The following is a 22894-nucleotide window of genomic DNA, read 5'->3' on the forward strand; positions in this document are numbered from 1 at the left end:
TGAAAAATGGGGATAAATACTGTTACTTCACAAGGGCTCGTAGGAGCAACCGCTTATGTTAACATTACTGTACACAGTGTTTCCAACTGCAATCAGTTGTAATAGTGTTTGCTGCCTCCAATGAGAGAGTAGCAAGAATGGCTCTGGGGAAGACTTCTACTTTAAGGTAGCATAAAGGACGCTCTGATTTGTAGCTCCTGGATTCATTGTTGGGCCAGGGTGCAGGGGTGGAGCCCACAGAGCACTCATGGGAGATATTTGCTAGTGTTGTTCCAAATGCAGGCTGAAGTCACCAAACGTTCACCTAGGAGACTCCCCAAACATAACTGAGTCTTCCAGGGAAAAACAAAGCCCCTAAATCATGCCTTTAAAAAAAAAAAAAAAGATGCTGCTACCGTATCATGCGCTTGCTTGTGCTATAGCTAACATACACAGGGAAAGAGATCTAAAAAAAAAATATTTTTAATTTGTCATCCAAACACCCCAGTTGTAATCCAAGATGACAATTCCTCAGTCCACGGAGAGTTGTTATGAGAACAGAATTCAACCCTCCTTTTCTCCACTGAATGGAATTACCAGCCATCCGGGAATTAACATGAAAGAGGACAGAGAGAGTTAGATCTACGCTTCCTGGCTGAGCAGATTGAGAACTTCCTGATCACTCTCCAGCAGGATGGATTGTTTAGAGGGCTGTGTCAGTGCACTGCAACAAAGCAGAAACTTATCTGCTGGATACACTTAGAAGCCGTGCCTTTTTAAATCGGGAGAATAGGTCCTTTCTGATCCTAAGAGCTTGGCAGCAGAGCATATTCACTCCAATCTCTGCTTTTCTTTCACTAATTACTTTCTCCTTGCCAGATACAGCTCCTGACGTTACTAATCTGAGACACACCCTCCTACACATATATCCCAAGCCAGGCGAACTCACGGGTTCCATATTGTCCAGATGTTTCCTGAGTGCCGAGGGTGAGGCAAGAACTGCACTGAGCTTCAAGAGACAGAAAGAAAGAGAGAAAGATGCCCAGTCTGGGACTTCCCTGGTGGCGCAGTGGTTAAGAATCCGCCTGCCAATGGAGCGGACACCAGTTCCATCCCTGGTCCAGGAAGATCCCACATGCTGCGGAGCAACTAAGCCCGTGCACCACAACTACTGAGCCTGCGCTCTAGAGCCCACGAGCCACAACTACTGAGCCCGCATGCCACAACTACTGAGCTTGCGCTCTAGAGCCCGTGCTCCCAACAAGAGAAGCCACCACAATGAGAAGCCCACTCGCTGCATCTAGAGAAAGCCCATGTGCAGCAACAAGGACCCAACACAGCCAAAAATAAATAAAAAATAAATTAATTAATTTTTTAAAAAAAGATGCCCAGTCTGACTCCTGCCACTATAGGACATGCTGGGAGTTTCCTCTCCACCCACCTCCCAATCTCCAGAGCAAAATGCCATCCTTATTCAGGACTGACCCACCCCAGGGTCTCTAAGGCAGGACTCTAAGGTCTATCACGGTGGATAGAGACGGCCTCCGGAGTTGCGAAGAATTCAGCTGGAAGAAACGTTCTCATCACGTCACTTTCTCGTTATTCCACCAACTCTAAACTGCTGTCTGGGGAATTCCCTGGTGGTCCAGTAGTTAGGACTCGGTGCTTTCACTGCCACGGGCCCGGGTTCAAGCCCTGGTAGGGGAACTAAGATCCCGCAAGCTGCGTGGCACGGCCAAAAATTTAAAAAAAATTTTTTTAAAGAAAAAAATAATAAATAAAATGCTGTCAGCATTCCAGGCTCTCCATAAAATAGGTCTACCTGCTCTGACCCCTCCCCTAATGAAAATGGCTAACATCCACCCAGTGTTCCTTCTGCTATAAGCCAGGCCATGTGCCTGTTTGGCGTACACTGTCTTGGTTCAACCTTGGGACAGCCCTCTAAGGTAGTATTGGTATTGGTTTCCTTTTACGGATGAGGAAACCGAAGCTAAGAGACGTTATGTCAAGCACCCAAGGTCCCACGGCAGCAAATGGCAGGGCTAGACTCAAACTCGTCGTGTGCTCTGAACCACGCCCCAGACCCCATCTGCCCCAGCGCTCTCATCTCTGGCCTGCGTGGGGAGGCTCATACCCCCTCTTTCCCTCTGCCCAGGCATTCGGTCCTGTCCCCAGCATCTCCAACTCCCACCTGTGCCTAAAACTCCACCTGGGACTTCCCTGGTGGCGCAGTGGTTGAGAATCCGCCTGCCAATGCAGGGGACATGGGTTCAAGCCCTTGTCCAGGAAAATCCCACATGCCGCGGAGCAGCTAAGCCCGTGCGCCTCAAGCACTGAGCCTGCGCTCTAGAGCCCGCGAGCCACAACTACTGAGCCCACGTGCCGCAGCTACTGAAGCCCACATGCCTAGAGCCCGTGCTCCGCAACAAGAGAAGCCACCGAAATAAAAGTCCACTCAAAGCAACTAGAGAAAGCCCGTGCGCAGCAACGAAGAGCCATGTAGCCAAAAACAAAAAACAAAACTCCACCTGCCCATAGGCTGATCTACTCCCTCAGGTGAGCCTTCATCGTCTTTTGCGCTCTCAACTCCTGCCACGGTGCCGTCCTATCAGAATTTACTGCCAGGGCTACAAACTCAAATGCCTGCAGGCACCAGGCAGGTAGCAAATGTGGGAAGCTGGGGTGTGTGAGACGGCAAGTGCTGAGCCCTTGTGCTGTGAACAAGCATAATACCTGCTTAAAATACCATTCAGGCCGAACAAAACAGGTCCCATCATGTGCCTAGGCCACCCCCCTGCCACCTGGTCTTGCCACCCATTTCCAACCACTCTTTGCAGGGCAGCCTGAGTGAATTTGCAGACACTCCCCTGAAACGTGACCGTTTCACTCCCCTGCTTAAGGCATTCTGGGACTTCTGCATCACCCCCAGGATGAAGCCCCACTCCTCAGCACGGCCCTGGAGGCGGAGAGACACCCCAAGATCTGGATCCGATCTCTCCTCCCCACCCACCAGTCAAAGCTCCAACCACACGCACCTGTCCACTCCGACTCTTCTACACCTCTGCTCCCCTGCTCCTTTCCCTGAGATGGTCTTTCACTTCCAGCTTCCACTTCCTGCTTCTTGTTCATCTGCTCTTTGAACACTGAGCACAATCAAGCTTAATCTCTCTAAAGCCTTTCCTGATGTTCTCCCTCCCCAAACCAAGCAGACTGACTCCATCTCCTGCCCCAATATTTCACCTCCTTGGGAAAGCGCTTCCACCTCCCCTGCCCATCCTTACTCTCTCCTCCTCTAAATCCTTCCACGGTTACAATAAAAGCCACAAAAGTAGCACGTCATATACTCGTCTGTCTTATTGCCAACCAGACCATAAATCCTTCACGAGCCATAACTAGATCTGCTACGTTTCTGTGACCTCCGCAACAGCTGTTCTAAGCTCTGAAGAAATCCATGCTGGCCAGTTGAAAAACTCTACTTAGCTTTTCAGTTGACAAGATGACAACGATTCAAGAAAAAAAAAGAATTAGAAGACGACTAGTTATTAAACTATTACTTATTTTTAAACTTCTAATGCCCACTTGAATCTTTATTACACATCTCAAAGTCAAAGCCAAAAAAAAAAAAGAGTCCCATGATCAAATAGCTAAGAAAAGAGAAGAGGGACTTCCCTGGTGGTCCAGTGGTAAAGAATCCACCTGCCAATGCAGGGGACGCGGGTTCGATCCCTGGTCAGGGAACTGGGATCCCACATGCCGCGGGGCAACTAAGCCCGCGCGCCACAACTATGGAGCTTGCACGCCTCAACAAGAGAGCCTGCGTGTCGCAACGAAGAGCCCATGTGCCACAACTAAGACCTGACAAAGCCATGAATAAATAAATAAATAATAAAATAAATCTTTAAAAAAAAAAGAGAAGACAGTCGTAAAGTTGGATACAGGTAAGAAAGAAGGAGCAAAGGGAACTCCCGAAGAGAGAGTATCAGGTGAATTGCAACCCAGAGGAAGCAAGGAATAAACAGAAAGGAAAGATGAAGGGGATCCCGGGAGATGCGCCCACCTGCTCTGTCCTCCCACCTCACCTGCCCGGCCTGGCTCGACCAGGGATCGAACCCGCGCCCCCTGCGGTGGAAGCACGGAGTCTTAACCTGCTGGACCGCCAGGGAAGTCCCGAAATCTGGTCTTTCTTTAGGTGAAGCACGCAGAGGCAGAGACAAGTTCCCCCAGCCAGTTCTGAATCTCATGGAACGGCATCCAAAGGTGAAGAACCTCTCCGAGGCCATGGAGAGCACGTCCTTTGGTTCTGTACTGTTTCCTTCTTTTGAAGGAGTTCGTTCTGAACAGAAAACAAAGGCTGAACGGGTAGGTTCTATGTCGTAAAGTAGCAGCCGCTGACTAGATTTTACTCAGCTGGCTGTTTGAGAAATGTGAAACGGTTGCTGATATCTAAAAGTCAGAAGGCTTCCTATGAAAAGCGTAGGTTTTGATTTTTCTGGAAACACTGGAAAATGTAGTCACAAGCAGCCCGTGAGCCTACATGGTAATGGATGGCCAGAGGGAAGTATCAGCCAGCCCACCAGACAGCACGTGCGCTCCCCAGCGTGTCCCAGGCCCCCCCCCCCACCGCCCTGGGCCCACGGCAGTCACGTGCTCAGGCACTTCCTACAAGGTCACTTCGGCTGAACCACAGCTTCACAAGTGCTTTGAGTAGAGAGAGAGCCATACGTTTTTATGAGTAGATAAGTACCTCCAACAAAAAGCAAACACAGCAAAGGGGGTCACCAGTGCAAAAGGCAACCCCAGCACTGATGGCCTGAATCAGTTCTCCTGTCCAGGGATACCCTCCAGGCAAGTGATGATAGGGGGTCACCTGCCCCTGGGAACCAGTGACCTCGGGGGGTGGCCCTCCTCGGCCACCCCAGCTGGCCTTTTGAGTCTCGTGCCCTGCTCCGAGGCTGGTCCTCTTTTGCCCTTCCTTTCCCAAATCTTGATTTCTATGAGTTCCCATTTTCAACCCAAACTGTCTTGTTCCAGCCACCATGATGTAAAATTTAGCCAAATGCCTGTGCATTGGAAAAGGGCGTACACTGAGGAGAAAGCTGCATGAAGTCGTGGCTGTCCTTTGTGGTCTGTTGTTTTTTCACTTGCCCGTCTTTTCTAGTTTCTCAGTGATGACCCGATACCACGTGTACAATGAAACCCCCATAAGTTTTGCTGTTTATATAACACGAAATGGAGTTCCAGGTATGGAGCTCCAACTGAGAATAACATGCCTTGCAGGAAATAAAAGTTTAACTGAAAAAAAAAGAGATGAAGGTAAAGATATCGTAGAAACCAACTTCCTTTTGGAAAAGAAACTCTGGCCTACAGTTCTACCTCTTTCACAAAGCTTTAATTCCTGGAGTGCAGCACATCAGCTCAGAACCTGAGTTCCCGAATCAGAAGACCTGGGTTCCAATGCTGCGGCCAACACTTCCTGGCTGTGTGACCCTGGGTAAGTTTCAACCTCTCAGAGTGTCAGTTTCCTCTTCCGTCAGATGCAGATGCTGAACCGACCGCACAGATCCGCTAGGAGGACCCAATGACTGAGATGGCACATGTAAAGTGCTTTCAGACACTGCCTGGCATGTGATAGGGGCTCAATAACCATGAGCCATTATTATTATTATTTTTTTTTTTTTTTTGACTGCATTGGGTCTTCGTTGCTGCGTGCAGGCTTTCTCTAGTTGTGGCAAGCGGGGGCTACTCTTGGTTGCGGTGCATGGGCTTCTCATTGCGGTGGCTCTCTTATTGTAGAGCACGGGCTCTAGGCGCCCAGGCTTCAGCAGTTGTGGCTCGTGGGCTCTAGAGCGCAGGCTCAGTAGTTGTGGTGCACGGGCTTAGTTGCTCCGCGGCATGTGGGAATCTTCCCAGACCAGGGATCGAACCCATGTCCCCTGCACTGGCAGGTGGATTCTCAACCACTGCACCACCAGGGAAGTCCCGAGCCATTATTTTTATTGTGAATGACCTTACTCAGCTTGGACTGATGGGGAGAGAAGGGAGAGTCAGGAAATGTCCAAATCAGGGAAGTCACCCAGCAAAGGGAGTCCTGTGGACTCCCTGAGCATGAAGGTGGGATGGGGGTGGTCTTGGGACCAATGTCCCTCCCGTGGGCTTGATCGCTTGGTGCCTCCTCTGGGTTTCCTTCCAGGGCCACCGTGCTGTGATCCGCAAGGCAGCCCCGGGGGCGGGCACTGCAGCCGGGGGCCATCAGAGCCCTCCCACGTTCCCTCCCCGACTCGGAGGCTGAGAAGTTGAGTGTTCTGCCTCACGAAGCGCTCCTGGAGCAAATGGGAACTTGGACCCCCTAAGGCAATGGGTAAACAGCAGTTTGGCAGCCGCTCCAGCCTGCACCCAGCTGCCACAACTGCCATTTTGACACGGTAGCTTTCGGCGTGCGGAGGGGAGAGATGGCATTTCACGGCAGGGGCCCTGAGGCAACAGACAGGATCCCCCCATGAAGACTCGGAGGGTGGAGGAAGTGAAAGGCTTCAAGTGTGGGTTACGAGGCTGGAACCCAGCAGGCCGGATGCTTGCTCATTTTAACTGGTGCCTCCGCCGGCCTGGTGACACAGGCATTCTGCCTTGGCGAGGCCCTAGGAAAGCCAGGGCACCAACTCCGGCGGAGTCAAATGCCCAAGCTCCCTGGGAAGCTGTGAAAGTCTAACTGCTGTTCGGTCTCCAGTTGCCATGCTGCTTTTGCTTCCCAGCTCGGCAGTGACCACCTGCTGTGCCAGGAGTGGGCCAAAAAAGGATTCAGATCTTGGCCTGGGTTCAGCAGCCCCGCTCAGGCACTATGATCTTCCAAAGAAGAACCTAGTCTCTGGTCATGACAATAACGCCTGTGACTGGCTGAGCACTTACCATGGGCATCACACACGTGATCTCACTAAATCCCCACGATAACTCTACTGGAAGATACTATCATGATCCCACCCTACAGACGAGGAGGCTGAGGCTTAGAGATGCTAAGTTCCATACTCAGCTAGGATTGGAAGCCTACAGCTCGACTCCAGACCCCGAATGCTTAACCATTCCACCACCCAGGGTATTACCAGTGACAAAAGCGACCCAAGTCCGTGGGCTTTATTTATCGTTTGGCAAGTATGCTGGGGAAGCTTGGTCAGAGAAAGAACAACAGACACAGATTTCTGTGATGGAGCACCTACCTTGGGGTTGGTCACCCCTGGGAATACAGCCCCACTGCTCTATCCCAGCTCGTGTTGGCTACATCTGCCCTGAGGCCAACAGCTCTGGCCCACCTTGACTGAGACAGGTGCCAGCTGGCTCTGCCTGCAGGAAAACTCTGGAAAAGGAGCCAGGGTGCCTGCCATGTGTTGGCCCCTGCAAATGGGCAGTGGCCCTCCACCTTGTACTGGGTCCCAGGTTAACTCCTGATGATACATTAGGCATCGGCGCAAAGGAGGGAGAGGGGGTCCTCTGCTCTATCACCTTAGGCCTTATCCCTGCATGGCCTGTCACCAGAAAGCCATGAACCACCAGCACCAAGGTAGTGCATGAGACAAAGTGCCCTGCTCAAGCCTCAGCCACCGCCTTGCCCACAATCCTTTTATCACCCAGAAAAGGCCGATAGTACAGGCCCATCTTAGGCAGTTGTTGGGTTTAAAGGCAGTGAGAAGGCAAAAGCTGAGTGTGAACAGAATTCCCCTGGAAAATCCCTCGTATTGCTCACAACATTCAGGCTCTATGGCCTAGAGATGGTCCAGACCGCTGACTGATGCGCAATGCAGACAGCGGGCTATCTCTAAACTGCACTGTCAAACGCCAACCCCACTGACTATTTTCAAGGTTATTCCTAATTCCATGCTTTAAATACCTTTGCTCATACCTGCCTCCTTTATCAACCTGCATCCCTGCCTGTGAGTCATACATTAGCATTTCAGCAGCTACTCTTATAGCCCAGAGATGTCTGAGTCCTGGATAAAATCCATCCTTTCCCATATAAGGAAAAAAAAAATCCAAACCCTCCAGTTTCCTTTAGGGATAATTCCCCAGCGTTGATCATCCCTAGCATAGGGTCAAAGGGCACAGGTGGCACAGCCAGATTCCTGGGGACCGCATCTAAGGAAAGGGCAGGAGTGTTATGGGCTGAATTGTGTCCCCCTAAAATTTCTATGTTGAAGTTCCAACCCCCAGGGCCTCAGAATGTGACTGTATTCAGAGACAGAGCCTTTAAAGAGGTAATTAAGGTAAAATGAGGTCATATGGGTGAGCTCTAATCCAATAGGACTGTTATCTTTATAAGAGATTAGGACACAGACACACAAGCTGAGGACACAGTGAGAAGGCAACTGTCCAAGAGCCAAGGAGAGAGGCCTAAGACAAACCAACCCTGCTGACACCTTGATCTTGGACTTCCAGCCTCCAGAACTGTGAGACAATACATTTCCATTGCTGAAGTACCCCCCGCCGCCCCCTTCTGTGGAATTTTGTCATGGCAGCCCGAGCACACTAAGACAGGGAGTGTGTGGTACATAGCCAGAGGAAGGCACCAGTGACAGCTGCTGGGTCAGGGCGGAGGCCCAGGCTCAATCAAGGCACACACCCTCAGAGAGCTCGCTTAGTTCTCAGTGGCGGTCGTGCCCACATAGCTGCCAATTCTGCTGAAGGCCTCTGTCTACATTCTTTTTTCGTTTTTTTAAATTGGAACTTGTATGTTTTATTTATAAAAATGATAACAGAAACTTTCTTACTTTTTAAAGACTATTATTAAGTACCCTGCATTTAGTTTTCTTTAGAGAAATGCTATTTTTCAAGGATTTTGTTTTTATAAAAACTTTTTTTCTCTTCCCTCCTGTCTGCATACTGCCAACGCCTTAACACCTCAAGGTTTTCTATCAGCCACAGACCGGGGGGCAAGGATGGCAGCCCCCAGGACAATCAGCTGTGCTGGGAGTGATGAGACTCCAGCCACGGGTGAACAGAGGCAGGAGGGGCTGCTGCCCACCTCTGACGGGGCCCTCAGACAGCCCCTCCCATGAGCTACCAGGCCTCAGAGGCCCAACTTGGTTTATTTGGACCATGACTTGTTGAGTGCCTGCATACGGTAGGCATCAAGCTAGGTGATGCACGGATGCACGGATGGTTAAAGAAGTCATTTCCGCACAGTAAGTAGCCGTAATAACAGAAGCCTAGACCAGATACCAAAGCAGAAAAGGGTGAGTAATTAGCCCCATCGGGAATAGGAGGTTCAGTGAAGGCTTCAAAGAGATGGGATTATCAGCAGGATCGTCAAGACAGAACTGAAGCTCATGAGTAAACAAGAGCCTGGGGAAAGCATGCCAGACAGTTACCAGCAAGTCGGAGAGGTTTAAGAATGTACTGGGGATTCAGAGAACTAGAATTGTGGGTTAAAGCAGGAAATGGGACTGGTCAGGCAAGAAGGCACTAGAACACACATATGCTGGCTAAGGAGCTTGGCCGTCATCCTGTAAGGGACAGGAAGGTCCTGGGGGCGGCGAGCTGGGGAAATTACAGACAGACCTCAGAGATATTGCGGGTCCAGTTCCAGACCACTGCAATCAAATGAATATCGCAATAAAGTGAGTCACATGAAGTTTTTGGTTTCCCAGTGCATATAAAAGTTATGTCTACACTATACTGTAGTCTATTAAGTGTGTAATAGCATTATGCTAAAAAACAATGCACACATCTTAATGAAAAAATACTTTGTTGCTAAAAAATGCTAACCATGGGACTTCCCTGGTGGCGTAGTGGTTAAGAATCTGCCTGCCAATGCAGGGGACACGGGTTCGAGCCCTGGTCTGGGAAGATCCCACATGCCACGGAGCAACTAAGCCCGTGCGCCACAATTACTGAGCCTGCGCTCTAGAGCCCGCGAGCCACAACTACTGAAGCCCACGCACCACAACTACTGAAGCCCGCGCATGCCTAGAGCCCGTGCGCCGCAACAAGAGAAGCCACTACAATGAGAAGCCCATGCACCGCAATGAAGAGTAGCCCCCGCTCGCCGCAACTAGAGAAAGCCCGCGCGCAGCAACGAAGACCCAACGCAGCCAAAAGTAAATAAATACAATAAATAAATTTATATATTAAAAAAAAAATGCTAACCATCGTCTGAGCCTTCAGTGAATCGTAATCTTTTTGCTAGTAGAGGGTTTGAAATATTGCAAGAATTACCAAAATGTGACACCGAGACAGGAAGTGAGCAAATGCTGTTGGGAAAACTGGTGCTGAGAGACTTGTTCGATGCAGGGTTGCCACAAACCTTCGATTTGTAAAAAACGCAGTATCTGTGAAGTGCAGTAAAACAAGGTACGCCCATACCAGGTCAGATTTGTGTTTTAGACGGACTGCTCAGAGAAGTGGGCAGGGGGGACCTTGGGAAGAAAGTCAATGCCAAAATCCAAGCATGAAATAAGAAAGGCCCATACGGAGGAGATGGAGCAGGCAGGCCTCCTCTGAAATCTCTCCTTTCCTCTAAGAGGCGCTACTGTTTTTCCTAGCCAGGCTTGGTGGGTTATAACCATTAGTTCTTAGAGATTTTAGCAAATATCGCAGGAAGAGGATGAGATAGGAAACTGAGGCACTAGTGCACTTCGCAGAAAGCACAGTTTCCCTGGACGCCATCAGTTGTTTATTTTGTTTTTCTTAAACAAACTAAAATGAGCCACCGACTTCGCCAAGAAATGAATGGCCTTACTAGCGGCCTATCCAAGGTTAGTTTTATTGTCTACTTGGCCTATTTCCCAATCATCAAGCTCCGTCATCGTTTCAAAACCTGATCTTGACAAAGAACTAGGCTGCTCTTCCCACTTTGATCCTTCAGGAGAGCTGGACAGCCTGTCATCAACTCTGATACTGTGGGAGGACTTAAAAGTGGCACCCACGACAATGATCAGGAGTCCAATTTAGAGCCTTGAGCCTGGCTATTTCCAGAATGATCCATACCCTCTGCATGTCAACCACCCTCCCTCCAGTCCATTCCCTCACTGGCGATGGACTTAACCGCTCCCCTCACTAGGGGGGATCCTACTCTGAAGCTGAGACAATGTCACATTCATTTACATCCCTTTCCCCAAAGCACCTTACATGGTGGCGTTAGAGGGAAGATCAGAGAGACACTGCTGCTTGCTAGCTGTGTGACCTTGGACAAGTTACTTAACCTCTCTGAGGCTTTGCTTCCCCAGTAAATATGGATAATAACAGTAACTCCACCTTGAGGTTATATGATGAAATAATATATGCAAACGCTAAGGACCAGCACTCACACTCATTAAGGGCTTGTGAAGAAGGAAAAGGAGAGGGAGGAGGGGGGGAGGAGGAAAAAGGGAAGAAGAGGAGGGGAAGGAACTTTGGGGTCAGTCCCGGGTTCAAATCTCTGCTCAACCGCTTGCTTGGCTGTGCGACATCAGGCGAGTTCCTTAACCTCTCCGACTCACAGTTTTCTCCTCCGTAAAATAGGGATAATACTGTCTACCTTGCAAAAAGGATCTTAGTTAGGATAACAGGTAAGAGAGAGCCTGACACTTAGCTTGCCAACTCTAGGGTATTTAAGAAGTGGGCCTGAAATCACAGCCACTGATTTCTTGGTCCTGAATGGCACTTAGGGAAAAATCTGGTCCACTTTCTAACCTTCCTCGATCACCCAGCTCTGCCACTCTGGATGGGTGAACACGCTAAAGCAAAGAGAGGCCAGTTTAGAGGGGGCCAGGCCTCCCACTGCACTCCCATCCACGGGAACAACGCTGTCCTTCACCACTTCCAAGGGGAGGCTGTTAAGCTCCCTGCAAGCCAACTGTGTTCTCTCTGGACAAAGGAGATGGGAGAGCCAGGCTTATCTTTCCCTGGACTCGAGCAATACCCCTGGCTCAGCAGTATGGCTTGTGGGTAGAATTTCCATCTGCTAAGGAGACCCTAAAGCACTAGCCCCTGACATCTTAGGACCCTCCGTAAAAGGCAAGTTATTTTAAGCCTCTCTTGGACCCAAGGTCTGAGCAAACGAAGCAAATGGCTTTGGGACAAGAAAGGTTTTTAAGACCTCTCATTCTGCCAGAAACACACTTAAAATCTAAAAAATTTAAAGCTCACAACCTCTCGTGGGTTCACTTTGTGCTGCTGGGTTTTGGTTTAGAGGAAGACGAAGCAAAACCCCAAACCCTCATATCAATGGATCACGACAAATGCTTGCCCGCTTCCACCCTGTCCTGGGCAGTACAGGGACTGAGTGCCAGTGGGGAGAAGCAGTCAACTCCACTTTCCTGCCAAGGATCAGGCAGACAGAGGCCAATGTTGAAATCTGTTTCTTTTTTTAACAAGGAATGGGGCAGGGAAGCTAGCCAAGGAGAAGGTTTGCCTGAGGTCCCCACCAAGCATCCATGAACAAAACCAGGGTACCACAGGTGCAAGAGAGGAGAGGTGCTGAGGGAAGCAGGGCAGGCTAGTCCCGGAAAGCACCCCTAAATTGAGGGTGCAGGATTAGGACCCCACAGGATTAGTCTCCCAGTAGTTTCTGTGTCAGAACTTGGGAGTCAAACATCGGGTCAGGCATTCAGGTACATGCATCTACCATCAGACCACCAAGCCCACAACTCGCCCCCTGAAACAGAAAAGCTGCACCCCCTCCCCCAGCCCACCCTACCATCTTACTTCTGCTGGGCAGATCCTCTTGGCCCAGGCCGTTGGAGGGAGCCAGCGGGGTGCTGCCACCTTCATCCAAGGTCAGGATGAGGGGAACGTCGTCATCTAAACTCACGGCCATGTTCTCCTCTCCTACAGCCCTCAGGATGTGATGTCCAGAGCTTTAAATAGTCTCTGCTTTGAGCTCCAGTTCAAAGCCACTGGCCCAGAGGTTCTTCTCAGAAACTCCTCCATCAGTGGCATCTTCTAGGGTTTGGGGGATTAAAAAAAAAAAAAGGACAATTATCAAAATACAACCACTACTGATGAAAATGTTCTGGAATTAGATAGTGGTGATGGCTGCATAACCTTACAAATATACTAAAAACCACAGAATGGTACCCTTCAACATGTAAGATGATGGATCTTATAGTAATGTGAATTATATTTCAATAAAAAAGAGTATTGCAGTATGATAGCACTAAAATCCTGTGCAACATTAAATACTGAAAAGTTAAGGGTAATTATGTTTGGAGATTGGGATTATGGCTAATATGTTCCCCCTCTACCCTTCTTAACCCTTGTTTGTGTGTGAGTTTCATAGAGGTTTTAAAGACTTAAAAATATATATATATACAACCATTCAAATAATAGTAGTTAATACTCAGTGAGCGCTTACTATATGCTGGGGCTCTTCTAGCAATTTTTAAGTAAAGCTGATTGAAACTTCATAATAGATAAGTAGGATTATTATCCCCCATTACAGAGGGGGGGGCTTAAGGCTCAGAGAAGTTAAGTAACTTACTTGTCCAAGAACCCACAGCTGGAAAGCCAAGCTTTGAACTACACAATCTGACTCCAGACCTGTGCTCCCAGCCACCATACTACAATTCCTCCATGTCCCAGCCCTGGTATTTAGGCAGCACTTAGCTCCAATGACCTATAAAGAGTTAGTGTGCCAGGTCATCTAGATTTCCCCATATCACTCTTATTATTCTCCTAGATTTAGGTATTTGGGGAGGAAGGGGAAGAGACTAGAATATTTTTTTAAGTGATGTCCGGAATCACACAGCAAAAACGCTCATTCTGAACTCCCAATTCAAAACGGTCAGAACTAGCCTGTTACAGTTCCTATTTATAAACATTCCCATTTCCGCTGAGGAGGACCAAAAGAAAAGCAAACACTCAGCAGATCTAACAGCAGACCTTTGAACTTGAAAACAGCAGCAGGTTCCTTCCTCAAACTGCCGTATTCTGGTCTCAATCAAGTTTGCCTCCAAACTAACCCACTGAATGGCAACCCATCAATTTACTTCCTTCAGGAATCACCAGGACAATCCAGGGCAGGCCCCTGTGCGTCAATATCTTCTTAAAATTAGGCAGTAAAAGTGAGCAGCACCATTCTTTGCTGCTAAGCCTGTAGTGCTCTGCCCAGCAAACTTCCTGCGAGATTTTTTTTTTTTAAGTTTCCTCCAGATCTGGGGATTAATTTCACTTTTAAATCTCAGTAGTGGGAAGACAGAAAAGGAAATTCCAAATGAGATGTTACCATTTGGCTGTCTTAAGCATTATATGTTTTATTTTTTTTCTTTCTGGCTTAACTTTTTATCACAGATATTTTCAAACACGCTCAAACGTAGAGAGAATATATAAATGAACTTCCTTGTGTTGATCACTCAGCTTTGACAATTATTAACATCTTGTCATTCTCTCCCATATTTATTTTGAAGGCTGGAGAATCTATTAACTTTCTCAACTCATCAAGAAGAACTTTTTTAATTGTATCATTGTTATCAAAATAGCTACTGGTTTTTATTTTAACTGTATAATATATGACTGGTTGCTTGCAATGCATGCATTAGTTCTGTGGCTCTCAGCCGGGGTGATTCCCCCGCCACACACACACATCAGCAATGTATGGAGACATTTCTGATTGTCACAAGTAGGGGGTAATAGCAGGTAGAGGCCAGGGATGCCCGAAAACATCCTGCCATACACAGGCGAGACCCACCACAACACAGAAATATGTGGCTCAAAATGTGACTAGTGCTGCTGTTAGGAAATCTTACTTAGCTAATGTCCCCACTTCACAGATGAGGAAACTGAGGCTTAGCAGGGTTAACTTAAACTGCTTCTTGTAAATAAACAGCAGGGAAGTGATAGAGTCCATATTGCAACCCAGGCAGTCCGAATTCAGGGACCCTCCCCACTTAACCATTACCCTTCGTCTCTTCCCAGAGGGTCCCCTCATCTGAATTCAAACCCATTATTTCACAGAGAGGAAAAAGTGAGGCCCAGAGGAGGGAAGGGACTTGCCCAGGGTCACAGTGCTTCTCCCTCTGTTGAGGAGCCAGAAGGGAAGGGTCACCCCTAGGGACAGGTCCTAGGGAAAGAGGGCAGGCAGGCTCTTGCGGGGTGGGTCGCCTGAGGGCGCCAGGGAGACCAGCAGACGAGGGAGGAGGGTAACGAAGAGGAGTGCGGGCTCCTGCTCCACGTGCTCGTCTTTGCGCCCCTTCTCCCCGCCCCGGGCTTCCCCGGGCGATCCCCACGCTGGGGTCCCCGCGACCAGGGCTGGAGGGAGAGAAAAGCGGCGATGACTTCCCCGCAGCCCCTCTTGGACCTACCTGCCCGCCTCCCACGTTCCAATGCCCTCATTCCGAGCCCCCTGACCCTTGACCCCTGCCCTCTCCATCAGGCCAACCCTCACACCCCTTGAATTCTTACATGCGCCGCCCCAGCAACCCGGACCGCGCGCCGGGGTCCGCACCGCGCAGCCCAGCCCTCCGGCGCCGCCGCCAAAGCCACGAGCCCGGAGCTGTTGCAGCTGTAGCAGCCACCGCAGCCACCGCCACTTCTGCCGCTGCCACCACGGCAGCTGCGCCAGCTCTCCCATCCACCGCCTACTGTTCCTTCCACCCCACCGGCCCCGCCCCATTTTCCTTCACCGCTGCCTATTGGCTACCTCGGCTACCATGGTGAGCTCTGATTGGTCAAGTCTTACGTCCTTCCCCAGTTCTTGCCTGCTGCTAATGCAGGACTCCCTGCCTGCCTCCTTGAGAAGGGGCGGGACGAAGAAGCTCCGCCCCTTTCCCTTCCGTTTCTCCCCGCCTTACTCGGTCAGCCCAACCCAGAGGGAGGCCCGAGTCTTCCAATTGGTGGAGGGTTAGAGAGACGGTGCTTCTGATTGGTCAGTCCTCAAGGAGGTGGAACGAACTGAGCAGAATAAGGAATTTATTGGTGAAGAAGAAAGTCAATCAGACGCTGAGTCCCGCCTTCTGAGATTGGCCGGTAACCTAGCAACGCAGGCACCTCGGTGGTTACCACGGGTAGAAAAACCTGAAGCCCTCTGAGCAGGTGAATGACTTTGTGGGGAAGGGCTGTGAATGATGAAGAGATGGTGAATGGGGTCTAGCCCTCTATCCTTTGGCTCTCTGAGGAATCAGTAGCCCCCCACCGTGAGCCCGTCGCCGACTCAGGACCCTGCTCTCCCGCCCCTGCCTCAGTTTGGACCTCCCTCTCGACCCCCTGCAAGGACTACCGGGCATCCTCTACTCGGCCCCTCCACTTGTCCACTTCCTCATCCGTAAAACGTGGATGATACTAGTCAAGTGGAATCGCATCAAAGTTAACTACTTTAAAGTCAAACATAGGTGCTGGGGGTGAGAGTGTAGTTTATAAGTCCGTTACCATTTCACCCAACGGCCTATACATCCCAGGGCGAGCATCCAATGAAAGTGAGTGTTTAATTTTTTATTTTATTTTATTTTTTTAATTAATTTATTTATTTTTGGCTGTGTTGGGTCTTCGTTTCAGTGCGAGAGCTTTCTCTAGTTGTGGCAAGCGGGGGCCACTCTTCCTCGCGGTGCGTGGGCCTCTCACTATCGCGGCCTCTCTTGTTGCGGAGCACAGGCTCCAGACGCGCAGGCTCAGTAGTTGTGGCTCACGGGCCTAGTTGCTCCGCGGCATGTGGGATCTTCCCAGACCAGGGCTCGAACCCGTGTCCCCTGCATTAGCAGGCAGATTCTCAACCACTGCGCCACCAGGGAAGTCCCCGAAAGTGAGTGTTTAAATCAGGCAATTTTGATTATACCAATTTTGGCCTTTTGTGCTAACTTTAGAACTTAACTCCCGTCCCTGTCCTTAAAATATAATTTCATTTACATACTTAAGACAAAGGGTTTGTTGTGAGGATTAACTAAGGCTGAAAGTAGAATAGTGGTTGCCAGGGACTGGGGGGATGGGAAAACGGGGAGTTATTATTTAATAGGTACAGAGTTTCAATTTGAGATGATGAAAAAGTTCTGGAGGTGGATGGTGGTGATGGTTGCACATAGATGTGAATGTAACAATTAAATGCCACTGAATTTAAACTGGTTACAATGGTAAACTTTGTTATATATATTTTACCACAATAATAATTTTTAAAAGCAACTATAAAGCTGGACAAAACCATCTAGTGCTATGTTAGCACACTGAAAATCAACCAAAGTCATACAACAAACTGAGAGTTTTTATTCATAAAACCACCAAACTTCAAGTTTGTGCTATACTTACCTGAGACTTCTCTGATTTCCCCACCCCCAGTTCTATGGGCATAATAGTTCAACCAGGGTGGGTAGCCCCCTGAATACCAACAGCTTCACTGTTACTGTCTGATGGGGCTCACTTGGTTTGAAGGAGTATTGGCTAAAGTGGCAATCTTGGTGGGAAGAGAACAGGGGAGGCCGGCAGCTCTAGCAGTCCAAGGTTGTAATCCTATTTGGCACAAACAATGGACTGAAAGCTTGGAGTTCCTGGGGAGTGAGGCAGCCATAGGGGGCCTGATGAGCTCTGTGTATATCTTGGTTGACTAGAGGTTATGCGCATGTGTAGCAGAGACCAGAGCAGGCCCAAGCCACTTAATCCCTGGCCGTTGGAGCCTGTGTAGATGACTGCGTGCTGCACTTTCCATGGGAGAACAGAAGCCTTACTGGCTCAAAGTTTGAGCACAACCTTGGACCAACTTTTGGCTGAATATTAAACTATGTGGATACAGAGGCGACCCCTAGGAAGCCAGGTTTAAAAATAAAAATATGAAAAAAAAACTAAGCAGAGACATCAGTAGCTACACATTGTGGAGGAGACCGACTTGACAGATTTAGTCCAGGAAGTAAATTACCAAACACCCAAGCAAAACAAGAACAACAATCATTAGGGAGGAAAAAATACCGAGTTGCTACAAAAAAAAAATCTTCCCTCTAAAATTTCCAGTGTTCAATAAAAGTTGTGAGACGTGTGTAAACATACTCAGGAAAAAAAAGCAGTCAACAGAAAGTGTCTCTATGTGTCCCTAGATGTTGGCTTTAGCAGACAAAGGCTTCAAAGAAGCTATTATAAATATGTTCAAAGAACTAAAGGAAGCCATGTTTAAATAATTGAAAAAAGGTAGGATAACAATGACCCATCAAATAGAAAATATTTAGTATTCCAGAATAGACTGTGATAAATTAAGATGCACATTATAATCCCTAAGTCAACCACTAAGAAAACAACTCAAAAAAATTTTTTTAAATCAACAGAAGAATCAAAAGAGTAGACTAAAAATATTTATTTAACACAATAAAAGGCATTAAAGAAATAACACAGGAACAAAACAAGACATGAGATGAGACAAATAAAAAAACAACAAAATGACAGATGTAAATCCAACTATATGAATAATTTAATGTAAGTTATTAAATGTAAATGGAAAAAACACTTCAGTCAAAAGGCAGAGCTTGCCAGACTAGATTTAAAAAGTGAGACTGAACTATATGCTGCCTACAAGAGACTCACCAGATTCAAAGACACAAAGGAGTTGAAAGTAAAAAATTGGAATCCATGCAAGGAGTAAGCATGAGAGAGCTGGAGAGGCTATATTGCTATCAGAAAAAAATTGATTTTAAGACAAAAAATATTACTAGAACAAAGAGGGACATTTTATATTGATAGGAAGGTCAGTACATCAGGAAGATATAGCTAGACTGACCAAGGAAATAAAAGACACAAATTACCAAAATCAGAACTGCAGAAACTTAAAGAATTATAAGGAATATTATGAACAACTTCATGCCAAAAAAAGACAACTTAGATAAAATGAATGAATTCCTAGAAATACAAATTATTAAAATTGACCCAAGAATAAAGAGAAAATTTGAATAGACCTATAACAAGTAAACAGATTGAATTAGAAATAAATAGTCTTCAGGAATTCCCTGGCGGTCCAGTGGTTAAGACTCAGCGCTTTCACTGCCATGGGCCTGGGTTCGATCCCTGGTCCGGGAACTAAGATCCCACAAGCTGTGCGGCGCGGCCAAAAAAAAAAGAAAAAAAACAAATCTGCCCTCAAAGTAAAGCCCAGTGCTAGATGCCTTCACTGGCGAATTCCAAATAGTTAAAGAAGAAAACAGTGGGAAAGTCAAGAGTGAGAAGGGGTAAGTTCTGAGGTCACTGCTCACGCCTTTTCTGAATATTATAAAGTTGTCAGTAGAAGGCAAAAACCTATCCCACAGTTCCCTTTCCCAGACTTCACCCTCTACCAAGCCTTTTGATTGAAAGAAACAGTAACAGAGGCTGCAGAGTCAGTATCAATATCCTTGCCTCCAGGCTGGATAGGCTGCCCCAGGCATCCCAGCCAGACCTCTGCCCTGGCTCAGGGAGAGGCATCCCTTGGGAACACGCTCCAGGCATGGTTAGATGTAAATGCCAGGGCTTTAGCTTGGGATTTTCACTTGATTTACAGTAAAAAAAAAAAAAAAAAAAAAATAGGGAATTCCCTGGCAGTCCAGTGGTTAGAGCTCCACACCTCCACACTTTCACTGCAGGGGACACGGGTTCAGTCCCTGGTCAGGGAACTAAGATCCTGCAAGCTGCGTGGCTTGGCAAAAAAAAAAAAAAAAATTGAATTAAAGGGGTAAGTCTTTCCTGCCTACTCAGTTGCTAAGTTCCCCACATGTACTTCCCTTTTTCCCTGGGAGAAAAGAGCTCTGGGCAATGAGGCTGATGCACTATGCGATTTATCCCCCAACATATAATCATCATCATCACTCCCCGTTGAAGAGAGCTTTTAACTCTCCAAAGGGCTTTCCTGTCTATTAAACCATCCCTTCTCCACTCAGCTCCCTTTTGATGTGGCTAAGACAGGTGTCGTGTCATCAGGTGCCAAGGTGATAAGGGACTTGCCTAGACTTATTCCAAGAGCCCCTGACAGGAGAGAGTCATGCACCCAGGGCTCCTAAGACCCAACTTGTGAATCTGATCTTGATTCTGTAACTGATGGTGGCTTTAGATGGTGCTGAGGTCAGCTCGTCAGACAGAGCTGGGCTAGGCTTGGGCAAGCCTTCCTTTGAATCTGGATAGAGCCCTGGACTTAGCATGGGGGAGGCCAGGAGTTTTACAGGGAAGCCAGGCCGCTGTGGTCTAGACCAGTGGTTCTCAACCAGGAGCACCCCACCCACACTCCACAGGGACATTTGGCAACGTCTGGAGATATTTCATCTCCAACTGATCAGAGCTAATGGTGGGAGAAGGGTGCTACTGGCATCAAGTGGGTAGAGACCAGGAATGATGCTAAACATCCTACAAACACACAGGACAACCTCCACAGGAGAGAATTATCTGACCCAAAAGACAAGTGCAACACACACACACACACACACCTTTTCCCTTCAGGCCCTAGTTAGTGGAACTGAAAGCAAAAGGGATTGAAAATCAAGACCATTTGAAATACAGAGCATCAGGGAACAGTATCTCTTTGACCTTAGCTCTCAAATAATCGCAGCAGGTTATATCCTATGACCAATCAAATGCCTTTAATATGGGGGCTTTTGAACACAGGTTGTTTTTGTTTTTGTTTTTGTTTTTTTGGCTGCATTGGGTATTCGTTGCTGCGTACAGTCTTTCTCTAGTTGCGGCGAGCGGGGGCTGCTCTTTGTTGCAGTGTGCGGCCTTCTCATTGTGGTGGCTTCTCTTGTTGCGGAGCATGAGCTCAAGGCGCGCAGGCTTCAGTAGTTGTGGCGCACGGGCTTAGTTGCTCCGTTGCTCCGCGGCATGTGGGGTTTTCCCGGACCAGGGATCGAACCCGTGTCTCCTGCACTGGCAGGCGGATTCCTAACCACTGCGCCACCAGGGAAGTCCCTTGGTTTTTTTTAACCACAAGCCAGACAAAGAAATACATTTTCCTCCTTGATCCAGCAGATGCCTGTTTAAATACAAAAGAATACTTACTACATGCAGTGCACTATGATATTTTCTATTCTATTTCATTTATTTTTTTATTTTTATTTTTTTTAATTAATTAATTAATTTATTTATGGCTGTGTTGCGTCTTCGTTTCTGTGCGAGGGCTTTCTCTAGTTGTGGCAAGCGGGGGCCACTCTTCATCGCGGTGCGCGGGCCTCTCACTATCGTGGCCTCTCTTGTTGCGGAGCACAGGCTCCAGACGCACAGGCTCAGTAATTGTGGCTCACGGGCTAGTTGCTCCACGGCATGTGGGATCTTCCCAGACCAGGGCTCGAACCCGTGTCCCCTGCATTGGCAGGCGGATTCTCAACCACTGCGCCACCAGGGAAGCCCTATTTCATTTATTTTTAATGCTAGTCTCAACTGGCAAATTGATTCCACCACTCACTAAAGGGTCATGGTTTAAAAAACACTCTTCTACAACATAATCTGTCAGTCAGGAAAAGCCAGTGTTTTGCATTTGCTAAGATTACGATTTAAATACATATATATATTTAAGTGGGGGAAGTTTATTTTAGAAGAATCTAAACTCACTGCTAAGAAATTCTTCCTTCTGTCTGAAACAACCTAAGTGATACTATCCACAGTTGGATATAACCAGAAATAAACACATCGAAAACCACACTGCCAAAAGAGGAATTAAGAACTGTGATGAATTAATTTGTAAGCGGGAAGAGACTGGAAAATGGTGAGCGGTTTAAGGGATCTCTGTCCTCCTCCATTACTAACTGAAAGTCATGAATAATGCAGAAACCTGCAAAATTAAAGACAGAAATAGTAAAAAGGAGTAAAAAATGGATCCATGTTGGCTCTTTATAAACCTTACTGCACAAAAACAAATATATTTTATTTTGAGGAAAAATACATGTTCTATTTTTAAAAGTATTCAAATGTTAATATTAAATTGTATCATTTTGGAAGTCATCCTAAAATCTCAACATGATTGAGTCAGGACTTCATTTCACACAACAGTTTTATCAAGCGTGGGTTCTGTTACTGTCCCCACATTACAGGTGAGGAAGCCGAAGATGCTTAGAGACGTTCATTGACTAGCCTAAAGCCACACAGCAAGGAAGTGGTGATCCCCTAGGATTGAACTTCAGATTTGTCTGACATGGGAACCCACAAACTTAATCACTGTGCAGTAGGCTCATGTTTTCCCGTTCAGCTTCAGAGATGAGAGTCCAGAAGGTCAAGTGAATTTGCCCAGGGCTATAGCCGTGGCCAGTGGCCAGTAGAGAGTTGTTCATTATAACCAGCAGCTTAGAAATCTGTCCCTGGGAGCACATTCCCTCCCAACCTCAGTCACTATTCAGGGTCCTCTGTCTCCAAAGCACAGGATAACACTGGAGCCTGTGGCCACAGAGCCATCACCACCGATGCAATCCAGTCTGTTAATACCTCCAGTGTTCACTGCTTCAGCTCCAGCCCCGGAACCTTCTGCAAGCCAAATGTCATCCATGAAACATGGGTTCTCAAAAAGGACAAGATAGGATTGGGTAATACTTCAAAAGCGGTGATAGAGGGAATTCCCGGGAGCTCCAGTGGTTAAGACTCCACACTTCCACTGCAGGGGGTGTGGGTTTGATCCCTGGTCCCTGGTCGGGGACCTAAGATCCTGCATGCCGCACAGTGCAGCCAAAAAAAAAAAAAAAGTGGTGATAGGAAAAAAAATGCAACTAAACCATGAAAAAGAAAAAACAAAATATATTTAAATCTTTTACCTTAAAATTCCAAGCCCTGTGTCCAGGGATGGGAGACAACCCATATAGGCCAGATCTTGGCCCACCATTTTCACTATTGAAATGTGACACTATTTTCTGGTCCTAATTCAGGACAGAACATATTTTGTGAAATAACATTATCCTATGATGCCAACATCACCCTGTGAGGAAACGGGACTGTTGTTAAAGCTGGGTTTGCCATCTCTCCATTTATTCAATAGTGCTTTCCTGAGCGCCCACTGTAGGATAGTTGCTTGGGAGATAGCAGTCTTCATCATGAATGTCCTGCCCCT

At 47.7% G+C, this 22894-nt stretch overlaps 2 protein-coding genes across 7 annotated transcripts in view; one reads left to right on the forward strand and one right to left on the reverse strand.

Annotated features, from left to right (window-relative positions):
* TPCN1 (two pore segment channel 1) overlaps positions 1-15528 on the reverse strand; it is a 63810-nt gene extending 48282 nt beyond the window's left edge. The window contains exons 1-2 of one of the 5 annotated variants that reach the window (XR_014234148.1): positions 15343-15527; positions 12649-12885 (exon numbers count right to left, since the gene is read on the reverse strand). Coding sequence is in view for 4 of the 5 variants with exons in the window: in XM_082353976.1 (XP_082210102.1) it covers positions 12649-12760 (112 nt within the window). In the remaining variant the exon portion in view is untranslated. Of the gene's footprint in view, positions 1-12648; positions 12886-15342 lie in introns of all 5 variants that reach the window. The other 4 variants (XM_082353976.1, XM_082353975.1, XM_082353979.1 and 1 more) reach the window with 4 other exon arrangements.
* A 62-nt stretch (positions 15529-15590) lies between these two features.
* The window catches only part of DRC10 (dynein regulatory complex subunit 10), a 25210-nt gene continuing 17906 nt past the window's right edge, over positions 15591-22894 (forward strand). The window contains exon 1 of one of the 2 annotated variants that reach the window (XM_082353986.1): positions 15591-16352. The gene's annotated coding sequence lies outside the window, so the exon portion shown is untranslated. The remainder of the gene's footprint in view (positions 16353-22894) is intronic. The other variant, XM_082353987.1, reaches the window with a different exon arrangement.

Source organism: Balaenoptera borealis (genome assembly GCF_965194805.1).
Source record: "Balaenoptera borealis genome assembly, chromosome: 14".
NCBI lineage: Eukaryota > Metazoa > Chordata > Mammalia > Artiodactyla > Balaenopteridae > Balaenoptera > Balaenoptera borealis.